The sequence below is a fragment of the Trichoplusia ni genome, chromosome 9 (assembly GCF_003590095.1).
Source record: "Trichoplusia ni isolate ovarian cell line Hi5 chromosome 9, tn1, whole genome shotgun sequence".
In the NCBI taxonomy this organism is placed as follows: Eukaryota; Metazoa; Arthropoda; class Insecta; order Lepidoptera; family Noctuidae; genus Trichoplusia; species Trichoplusia ni.
The window spans coordinates 12,419,945-12,432,281 of NC_039486.1; the positions used below are offsets into that span (position 1 = coordinate 12,419,945).

Sequence of the window (12,337 nt, forward strand, 5' to 3'; positions counted from 1 at the left end):
TTGTCATTCATTCCGTCATATCGCATCGACCGAGGTGGTTGTAAAATTAAAAAGAGGAAAATGTTCGAAAAGTAGAATAATGTAAATTGAATTACTAACATGAATGTTAACATCCTTATAAGATTAAGCGTGCTGTTGTTGGTCTCATGACCATTTAGTATTCAGCTGCCATACAGATAAATCGTATAAATGGGTGACGTTCTGAGCATATTTTCTGTGATAATTATGAAATTTAAATCTAAGTTCAATGAAAGTAAAATTTATTTTCACTATGATCTTCCGTGGGAGAGGCTGAACTCCGTGAAGTGGATGAATGAGAAGGCCACCTCGAACAGGGCTTACGTGCCCACGACGGTAAGTGGCTTCAGGCTAGCTATTAATAGCGGAAACATTACATATAAATAATAACATTACCGTAAACGAAAGTAGGGTTTGTTTTGCTTGAGTGATATTCTTAATTAACCGGATTTAGCACTAAGCTTTTAATCATAACTAGCAACATAATAGCATTTGTTTGATTAATTTTGAATTATTAAAATTCTGGTCCATTATTAAATTAAAATATTTCAGTTTATCCAGTATATAAGCAATAGGGTTTTGATATTATTTGAGAATAAATATAAAACATTTTAATGCTGGATTGATTTCCATATTTGACTTATTTTTGAATTTATCTTGGGCTGTCATCTGTCAATATAAACATTCAAATGTATAAAAATCACATCACACACTGCATCATTTAATTTGTTTAAAAAGCCTATGAAGCTCCCTTATTTTACTGACTTGTCTTTATTTTATTTATTTCCTTAATAAATTTAATAAGACAAAAATAACATTTCATATATTTATAGATACAACATCAATTAATAATATTTATAACTGCAGTTTCTTTATTTTATGTCTGGATATTTAATCTAAGCTTATTAATCGTATTTATCCAATACCCGATTTTTGACAAAAACTATTCGACTCAGAAAAATTATAGAATCTTTCTTTTTTACTCCTTAATTAAAGATGTTAAGTTATTAAGAATTTAATGATTCAAAGATCCTACTTATATGAATGTTTCCTTATGAAATATCTCTCCAAAAACTTTATAAAGCAGAGCTGCCTTATTAAGTTTTTGAAAACTTATATCCCATAACCCATTGCTCCGCAAAGGCATCCTCTTTCTTCTAAACCTATAAATTTCAACATTACGGAAATGAAAAAAGATGTAACTTAATAGTAAAAGAATGAATAAGGTAATCAAATTTTAAGGTGGTAATTTCACTTAACTTTATCTAAAAAAACACAATTCCGTAATTATTTGTTGTATCACTGATACAAAAAAAAACAAACATTCAATCTAATACTCTGTGTTATCTTATCTTTTAAGTACTTACTAATGTTCGACTAACATACGTACGCGCATGATCGCGTACTTATACGTACCCAGTCCGAATGTATATTTAATTATTTAAAGATTATTTTGTTACTACCTAGATGGCTAACTGTTTGTTTTTTTTTATAGTTGTAGTGCTAAAACTTCGCTAAAACCTTCTTCCCCAGTTGATGATCTAGAGTGTAATTATATTTGATTCCATAGTTATCAACTATTGAATTTGACTATTCTTACGAAACATAAAATAGTTCACGATTACGTATTTACACACAAACCCAACTGATATGATAATATCGTTAAATATGTCATCATAGTTTTATCAACGTTTCAAAATGTCTCCCAAAACAAATATCTAAGTAACGACAAATAGTCTCATTAAATGTTCACTTTATTTTGTCGGATTTCCCTTTGTAGTAAACCCGGTCAAGTGCTAGTCGCACCTGGAGGCCGACCACGACCTCTTACAAGTAACAGAGGACACTACACGGCTTCTTTCTTCAATAACTGCAAATGTATTAGTTGAGGACTGTTGGCCCCTCTTTAAATAAAGCGAAACATCGGAGGGTTCCGTAACTTTGTGCAAAATGTAATAATACAGTCATACTGTGTGTGAAAAATGAAAATCTAAACTCTCCGAAGACAAGCGGATGGATAGACAGAAGATTATTGTCTCGTTGAAGTAATTTGGGTACGAACGATAAATAAAAAAAATGTTTTTATCATGCAGCTTGAAACAAGTTCGCAGCATCGTAATGTGACGCTTTTACAAGAGATACATGGCCTTGCAAGTCATAGTTACGATATCAACAACCTAAAACAAACGCTTGTTCCACTGATATGCCTGAGAACTACCGCGCTGGGAGACTATATCCAAACATGAGGGTCAGGGTTAAAAATAAAAGCGTGACTGTCACTTCATGCAGGGGTCGAGAGCACTCGAGCAGTTTCCTACTCTCAAAAACTCTTTGAAGAAATAAAGCGATACCTATACGGCGAATACATATTATGTAACAAATGTTTACATACAAAATTACGAATGTTTAGTATCTGTCTCGTTGATATGAATTACGAGTGTGCAATCACAGTACAACCGCAGTCACGCAATGACGGGATGTAACACGATTATTTTACGATCGTCGAACACACGCCGGTTATATCGTAAATATCCACAATTATATTTCAGGCTATTGATTGTTTCTTTTTTCAATTTCCATGTTTATTATTGTTCAGTTAGATTCGAACTGCCATTGAACCGCCCTGTCGTAGAAATCGATGTCAGTTTATCTTTACGCTCGGGTTATCTCGAAAATTACTGGAACTGATTGCTTGACTGTTTTAGAGCACTTTTCTATGGCTTTCAGAACTGGGAATCTAAAATATACATTTGTTAAAATTTACCAAAATGTGTATATTGTAATTGGACCAATAAGCTCTAAAAAAGGTCACTTTTTATCGCGTTTTAATAGTTTTACAAAAAATCCTAATGGTTTTTAATTAGGTGGAGTTCCACCAAAATTTCTTTAAGCTGGAACCTTACGCCTGTATAAATAAGTAAAGTAGTTCTTACGAATGTTACAACACAATTAGGTCACCCTAAGTCACGACAAACAAGAGTAAAATGTAGCCTTCAATTTAAATATAGTAAGAGGAAACGAAACCTTAATATAATGAAATTGTAGAAAATGATTGCCATATGCCTATTTTAATATGTCGCCAGCGCCACGTCGTCATAAGACTTAGATACAAAAATTTAATATTAATAATTACTGGGAAACCTATACAAAATTGATCATAACGTGTGGTATGTTTTTTTTCACTTGATAGAAATAAGTGCAAAATGTAGTACCTACTTATTTGGATAGTAAAGATCTACTTAAAAAGAAAAAATATTTGTTATTGTCGGACGTTTATGCCTTTATAACTTTATAATACACTTTAATGACTTCGATACTGCAAAATTCCCGGTGCATGTGTATGAAAATTTATATCCTAATAGAAACAAAGCCTTTAATATCGTTGAGCACTAATATACATAAACTAACGTCAGAATTCCCGCTCGACGTATTATGAGGAACCCTCTGGGCGCGCTGTTGTTCCCCGGCGAACGGAAAGGCGCAAACGAAACAATGTAATGTAAAATTCAAATTGGAAAATAGGGTATGCTTGGCTTACATTTGCACCATTCTCACTTCTCGGAAAATTTTCTAAATACATTGTTATTACTGCATCTGTGTGTGTCGGCAAGATGTGTTATGTTATGAATGGATGATTGTTACTCTTTAACGCAAAAACTACTTCAATTATTTTAATAAAATTCGGCAGAGAGAAAATTGATAGGCTGGAATACTACTCTGCACTTTTTATTAGACATGAAAATCAGGATAGCCACGTGACATTAGTAGTTATTAAATATTACTTTCCAATTTTATTTAGGCGCTTACATTTTTACTTCGCATAAATACATTTGAACACAACAATAAAAAAACAGCGTTGATCTACTATAATTGAAACAGCGAGTATTTGCGACCAACCCCTATAAACTGTCTCGCTTTCCGAACATAAAACTTTCCTCTATTACAAGAGTGTATGTTAAATATGGGCGGCGTGGGAGGCCCTGCGGTCGACATTAGAAGTATTGCAGGTCGCATGTGACCATGATTAACGGGTCACCGGAAAAGTGACCCGGAGATCGTTCTCGATAGTGTGGAACGTACCTATACATGACACTATAACATCTTATATAGGGATCCTACAAAACAATGGACTGTTTGAATATGTTCTTATTTAATTTCCTCAAAGCATCTAATACTATAGCAACAACTGTTTATTTGTTAATGAAATTCCGTGCAAATGAACTCGCGGGCGAATCTTCTAGAAGCTACTTGGATATCTGTAACCTGATCTTGCATATAAGATTATGAAGTTGTTTTATAAATTAAATACCATTGTTTCTTAGTTAATTGAGATACCGGTCTTATTCTCAATGATACGCTTTATGTTACACGTTCTTGCGGAGGTTAGAATGCAATGTTATCAAGACAGTGCATGGTGTCATAGTAATAATATTCTATTCAATTATAGCATAAGGTAATAAAAGTACGAGTTTTAAGGCCTTACGTTTTGTAGTCCTGGATTTTCGAACCGGATCCAGTGACAGACAGAAATTAAGGTGTATAAATAGACATAAACAATCTCTTTTAATTAAAAGGGCTCTGCGCGACGAGTCTTCATATTACACCCTTTTCTGATTTACTTCTCTTTAGCATTATAGAGAATAAACACAAAAAAAATATCTTGCTCATCGTTTTTGGATAGTAAGGATATAAAATATTATTACCAGCTTGAAATTTTCCGCTTCTGAAGCAAAGGACTCGCTTTTTCATGGCTCTCTCATGAGCCGCAAGGTGCTAGTTCAGTATAAAATTAAAAATCCACTAAATCTCGCCATCTCCATAAGGGTCTGCATCACTGTCATTCGTTTTGATAAACTGTAAAATAAGATAACGAAACAGGTATTTTTAGGTAGGTAAACTTAATTCAGCTTTGTGCAGACAGAATAAATTATTAATATTTATTTATTTGTCCCTAGGTGGAGAATGTAGCAAACGTGTGTACGCACGCACTATGCGTTGCGCCTGCATCGTTGGGTGCGCGGGAGTTGCTCACGCGGTCTGTGAACGCGCCACAAGCGATCGCTGCCGTCGTCTATGGACTCGCACTATGCTTGCTGTTCGCGGTGTCCACAACCTTCCATTCCGTGTGTTGTTGCAGATCCGAAACGTAAGTTATTTTTTTGCTCTAGTCTTTGGAAAGCCTTTGAAACTTGACTGAAGACTTTAACAGGTAACAAACAATAGGACGAAAACAAAAGCTTAAGAAAAAATATAGTAGATTGTTCACGTGGAACGTCGAACATAGTATCAGCAATTAGTAAACCTGTTTATCATTGTGTCTAATTGCCTACAGCCTCTGAGATAAAAATACAACTTATACTTATTCATATTAATATAAGCGCTAAAGTTGCAAATCACTCTTATTTCAGTTCAGAAATGCGTATGAAACGACTTAAGTAAAAGAATTTTACATAATCTCGAGTCTTTACGGCGACATCTGCGCTTTCCAGTTTCACTTTCCTGGAATAACAGAAAATGTTTTAAGCTCGGTGAAATGAAAAACGTTCTTGAATTTTTCTCATTTTATTTTTATAGTTAATTTTTAGTTCCTCGTAAAGTCTAGGATTGCTTGACTGGGCATGTCTGTAGTTTTCCGGTATCGACCAAATAACAGCAGCAGGAGGCTACACCAGTAAACAGCAAGCTGACCTCCTTACATGTCTCCACGGGGATCCACCCCGTCTTTAATGTCCTCGTGTTACTGTCCTCGTTTATTTAAGTGAACATCGTTTCCATAAACGCCAAATAATAATAATTACATTTATTAATTAGCTGAAGACTGATTTGAACGAAGTGTTATGTGTGAAATACGAGAAACGGGTTGAACTCAAGTTTTTAATTATCTATTTTATTGACACATTTTATGCTGGACATAATATTTTGAAAAACGAATATAGAACAATGCCTCGTTAATTAAAAACCTCGCATGGGTGAATCGAAATTGCGAAGAGCTAGCACAAATTTTCCGTTTAATGATCTATAAATTTCGCTAAAGCGGATCGGATGGGGATGGTATGGATGGATCTAGTGCAATTAATTAGGTCAGGGTCGCCCGGGAATGCAAGGAATGCTCTAATGTTTGCGCGTTACAACCACCCTCGGCAATCTACAAAACCTTGCCACTGGAATCTCAGAAACAAAACCTTTTTGAATTAATGAATAAATCTTATTAGTCTTTAACAATCCAAGCGCTACAATTTGGCAAGAGCTTCTGAAATTGACAAACGAATGCTGAATGACGTCATTAGTTTCACTACCGGCTTAAAGTATTTATTAGGCTTAATGAAAGATTTAACTGGTTACAAACGGATTTATTGGTTGCACGATTGGGTGACCCAATTCTAACTGAAACTTATTGCTTTTTCTGACTGAATTATTCTTCGTGAAGACCTCGGAAGTAATAATTTACTGTAGTGTACTGTTTTGGAAGTGAATACGACGAATCCCCTTATGACGTCTAAACATTGCTTCACTGATTTACGTTCCAAATATTAGGGTTCCGGTACCTGCACGAAGTTAGTGTAGATGGGTACATTTTGTAACATGAAGAGGCTTATATATATACTTGAAGTTGGAATCATCCTCACGAAAGTAACTTTTAAAAGACAATATTAAAAAATGGGATCATGATCATGAGCACAGTTCATGTGCGTTATATCGTCATCATGTCGTATTATCCCGTTCATAAATAATTTGATATCTGAACCAGAAAATCCCTTATGGGCTAATTAAGTTCTGTTAATATATTCAGTTGAGAAGGTTTTAAATTTAAGGTCAGAAGTTGAGGGAAATAATTCAGTAACTACGCCGAAAATAACATGAAGTAAAAGGAAACCATCAATCTTGTACGTAGTGGTTTACGTATGAGAATGTATATTAAATCCTTTGTCGATCACCCATCTAATTATAGAGCCTTATCGTATAACTTGGGTTTTTGTCCGGATCTACTATTCGTATTATACTTGTGTTATCCGAAAATCGTTAATATTTTGTGTATGCTCAAGTTCATATTCATGAGGAGTTCTTTTTTTCTTTGACAATCACAAGATCTAATTTGCCTAGTTTGGATCTGGATCTGATAATGTTTCTGTTATAAAGCGTAATACGCAAGCCCTATCTTTTGGATCCTTTATATTGCAAATTCGATTCTCCTTTATGCTTCAATCTAGTGCAATTGGGGCTCGGTGTAGAGTTCCTTTATACCTATAGAGAGTAGACCCTTGTTCAGCAATTGGCAATGTATACTATATGCGTATGTGTGCGTGTGTGTTATTCAAAGCATCATAATGACAAGCTCCTTGTATACGGATGCCCGTCTCCGCTAGACGTGTAAGTGATTTATTGCCACTTATAAACGTACCCTTGTTGCTCCTCGTGACAGCTAACTAGATTAAAAAATAGTCTCTGATCAAGACAAGAGATGTTTATTGTGTCAGTATACCTATTTCCCATGAATACGGAATGTGTTTAAGAAAGTATTTTTTTGCCATCCAAGAAATAGGCCTTATGGCACTATATTCGAATGACTCAACTATTTGACTTTTTATGCTTCCTGCTAGAGATTTATCGTAGCGCATATTAAATTCTTACACGTGCTAGGTGCATCTGTTGGCAATCTATGTTAATGGCATCTGAGTTAAGACAAGTTTCTAAGAAAATAGAGAAAAATCTTACTAGTTATTTCTAACTTAGGTTCACTATTATATTATTATCTGGACTTGGAAATAATTACTTTATAATCCCGCGAGTGTCGCTTGGCGAGGAAATATCTCGGAGGTTTATTTTGACATTAGTAGAACAGGGACTTTGGGAATACGCCTGAAACTGGTCTATAAGCCTGGGTATAAATAAGACTTCGTTTCACAGAAAAAAGGTCGTAACGTCTTGAATTAACTATCCGGTCAATACGCCAGAGGTAGAGAATAAATACCGATAAATTATCGGTGTTTTGTTCTAAAACTGAGGTTATTTTTAACCTCTTCGAAATGCAACTCTACTTATTAAGTTTTTTTTTTACTTATATAAGCCGAAAATAATTGTATTAAAATTTAATTCAAACCAAAATTACGCACAAGGTGGAGCTATTTTTTTTAATCTCAAACTACTACATACGTATGCAATATGAAGAAAACGAAAACAAATAGAGTCATAAAGTTTGGGAAGACTGGCAAAGGAATACCTCATAAAAGTAGGTAATCATTTTCTAAAAGGGCTGCCTGGAAAATATGCCAAGCAAGCGTAAACGGAGTGAGGTAACCTAAGTTTGACAAGGGTGCGAGTTCTCGATTTTCAATCGGAACACTCATGTCTCCGGAACTAACCGGGGTGTCGTCTGACAGGCTAGTTTACTGACACCTTCCGACCGGATGCGCCGCCATCTTTATGTCGTGGAAAAAGAAAAGCTATGTTCAGTGCACCTTTGAAACCTGGGACTGGTTTTATGTTTTGGGCTGAATAGGTTGTTACCTGGCAACAAAAACGACTTAACTTACACAAAATATAAAAAATATATTTTGATTGTATTCTGGTTTCAGATAAAAATGTAGCAAAATCTGATCACCATTCCGAATGGATTCTTTGTTACATACAAAATGACCCAACATTTAACAAAGATTAATGAATTTTTCACTTATTTTAATCAAAAAATTTACTCTACATACTTGAATCATACAATTTACTCTACAAAACATACTCCATGTAATATCGAAATAGAAACATAATACGAATCTAAGCTCATTTATTTTTTAAATGGCGTCTGCTGTCAGTCACAGGCGGCCTTTCCAGCCAGTGAACGAGAATCGATGCTCAGCGAAGCAAAAGGGTTGCAACTGATCGGGATACTTACAGCTGTTTAATCCGGGGTATGAAATACAGCTACAGTTATACAACATCAAGATTAAGGCAAATGTACGAAATAGGCACAAGCTTATGAACTTAATTTCGCCCAGCCGATGTCTGTTTGATTTAAACTAGTCTAAATACTTTTTTGAATCTTTAATATCTTCAATTGTTTTTACCTCGTCTAGTCATTTAACGTCAAATTCTTGTCGTGTAATAAATTGATCTGTAATTTTTACAAACCTTAACCTTAATCGTATAACGACACCACAAATTGGTGATGTGTGATGATAGTGAATTCAATTATTCAATTGTCAAATTTATAGCGGATTTTGTGCCTGGTGCTGTGACCGTTCAGAGCATAATTTTCGTACGATTTTAAGGAAAATGTACGGTTTAATTTTGATTAATTACAAAACGATACTTAGCTCGATACTCGGTTATGACTTGTTGTTGTTCTTAAGCAGAACAAAGTAAACAATTTGTCCGTTCTTTTGTTTACCGGATTTTAGAAACATGTTTTTAACAACAACACGAATGCACCCTGATCAAAACATCTACTCACTGTTACGTAACATCGGAATGTAATAATTTAACACGTCGTATGTAAAAATATTATAATGGGACAAAAATGTATTATGAATTCTCATGAATAATTTAGGAGATTATTATTTTCACGAAAGTGAACACGAAAGAGATTTGAGTGTAATCGAATGACGACGTCTATGTCTACCTCGTACCGTATCTAATGTGTCCTGTTGATGGCTATCAATACGAAATGGACCATAACCTCGTTATATGAACTATCTCGGTTATGTTTTAGGACCAGGAGTAGCCAGCGTTCCCCCTCAAGCTCTGGCACTTTCCGTTAGGGTTAAAATTTAATTTACTCTTCTACTTTCACATCGCAGGTCGTTATTTTATATTACTATCGTAGTAATAACTACTAAACGGACTCTGGCGAAGGGCCAGAGCAACACTGGGAAGTTGGAAAAGCCCACTTGTTATTTTCAGTCCCAGTCATTAATATTTTGTGCCTCCCATCTGAAAGCACCGTTCTATTATTATCCATCTGAATATTCGACCTTCATAGGTCTAGTTCAATGCTGTTGCTAATTGGAAATTATACTCCATTGCCAAGGTGGGATACCTAATGGGTTTCATTAGACCAGAAAATGTTCTAACATTACACTGAAGCTTAATCGGTAACTCTATCGGTGTTACAATGTGCTTGTTACATCATGCATTTGCTTCTACTATGTTCAAGCCTTAGCAAGTTAAACAAAAGACGGCAGCTTAGAGAATTTCATAAAGGGTAGGCTATATATAGCAACAGTATTTATGTAAGCCGGTAAGGCTTCATGTTTGCGTATAAGAAGCAAGGTCGGACGCAGGAAGTAACTCGTTACATTTCGGTCCACGTTTGACCGTTTAGCTTATTGAGATATAGTACCTTGCTGTGGACATGAGTTAGTGGTTCGTGTGGGCTTTGATTAGGCTAACATGCTTCGCTGGAACTAGGTAAAAACTAGAGAATTAAAGGTCACTTTTGCTGCTCTCATAAATTACAGCATTTAAACGGCGTCTATACAGCGTGTTACAAAAATCCTTTTCTTCTTTTGTTTCGAACCATTTTGCTTTTAATTTGTCTGTTTGTTGAACATTATATATTTTTTAAGTAGTATTTAATCAGGATCAATATTAATTTAACACTCACATGCGAAAACGACGTATGGTATTTGGAATACTCTTTACCCCAAATAAAGTTCGGGCCTATTGGAATATTCGTTTTTCTCGTGCCCCTTGGCTATCACTTATTGACACAGTTCACTTCGGAAACGGGGTCAACATTGTGCCTCAATAACTCGTATCACGATATTCTAGGATATTGGAACCTAGACGAAGCTTATTAAAGTTTAACAAGTTACAAAAGAATTTGTTTCCCTACAAGGTTTTCGTATGTTGAATTTTGTTCTTTTACACGTCAGTGATGTTCCTACTCTAAATAATTGTTGGAATTAACACGGACAAAACACGACTTTCGGACCTCTGAAGCAAGATCGAAAGATAACACAAAGTTCCGTTATAAAAAACCGCAAAACAATAATCTTATTATATCATACAAGCACTTCTTGACATAGACGCGTTAGTTACCTGTATGAGGTAAATGTAGTCCGACATCGAAGCCTTACCTTGACATGTTGCATGTAATAGGATGACTGGATGACATGCCTATAATGCCTCGTCGGGCATTCTCGTGTGTATTACCAGTTTAGAGTAACTAGCCGTGGTCTGACCCGCCCCACTTTACTTCAGGTGGTCAGTTTAACATTTAATTTATTGATACAGGCCGCCTTTTAGAATTGGGTTATTGATTAGTCAATATTTGAGGCATTGTTTTGTAGTATACGCTTTTTACATGCATCTTTTTTTCTTAATACAATTTTTGTACTTATTACTATTTGTTTTCGCATTTTGGAAATTTTATCGATTTCGTATTTACGTCAAAGAAGGTCGGCCAAAAACCATCCCTTAGACATCCCAGTGCTGAGCACAGGCTTCTTCCCATATAGAAATTGTTTAAGCAATGATCACCGCGCCTAGCGAGTTCCACTGCGGTTTGGTAAATAATCACTAGTTCATTTCGGATTCCAATAGTTGGAATCCAGTTTTCCTTCACTGTCTATGCTTTCTGAATTTGCCGAGTTCAGCTACAGTTTAATATTGTCTTGTATCGGACCTCATAGGAACCGCGCTATAACGATGATGACGCCGAAACACACCTGTGCTTCGTTTCTATCCTTATCAATAAGTTTCTCATTATTACTACACTGATTGCTAAATAAGCCGGCAGAGATTACATCGATAATTTATAATGTTATTAAATCAATTTTGTAATTATAGCCCTTTTTCCTATATGCGTAAAGTTAAAATATCGGTAAAGGGGTAACCGACAAATCTTGAGATATTTTGTTTTTTCGTCAATAAAGTATTATTCGATTAATCTATGTGTCAATGACTGAAAATTATTGAATTTTAAGTATTTTTGTTATTTCCGTGATATTTGTTTTTTATTTTGCTGTACATAAATGGTATCTATTTTTTTACTTAATACTAATTTAATTTGTCACAAAGTAAGGTTAGAACTGGACTTCGTGGGTAACTTTTACCGTCTTATAAGTATTTTATATATTATTATTCTTTAGTTTTCACTAAAAGTGCTTTTTAAGTTATTCAGATAGTTTTTCTCTAACTTTTATGGGATACCTTTGCACTGCTATGCAATTATTGTTGAGAGATCCTCCTGTAAGAAATCAGTCAGGTATCATTAATCCGTAACAAACACAAACTTCGTTACGAGTGAAGGAAACATAAAATTTACATGAATACCAGAAAGCCTAATGTAAATACATTAAATCATTCAATATTTATGACGGATATT

The 12,337-nt window shown here is 34.9% G+C and overlaps 1 protein-coding gene across 1 annotated transcript in view; it reads left to right on the forward strand.

Annotated features, from left to right (window-relative positions):
• The window catches only part of LOC113497821 (monocyte to macrophage differentiation factor), a 26,499-nt gene continuing 14,162 nt past the window's right edge, over window positions 1-12,337 (forward strand). Inside the window, exons 1-2 of the mRNA XM_026877578.1 lie at window positions 1-354; window positions 4,974-5,164. Coding sequence (XP_026733379.1) covers window positions 190-354; window positions 4,974-5,164 — 356 coding nt within the window. The 5' untranslated portion in view covers window positions 1-189. The remainder of the gene's footprint in view (window positions 355-4,973; window positions 5,165-12,337) is intronic.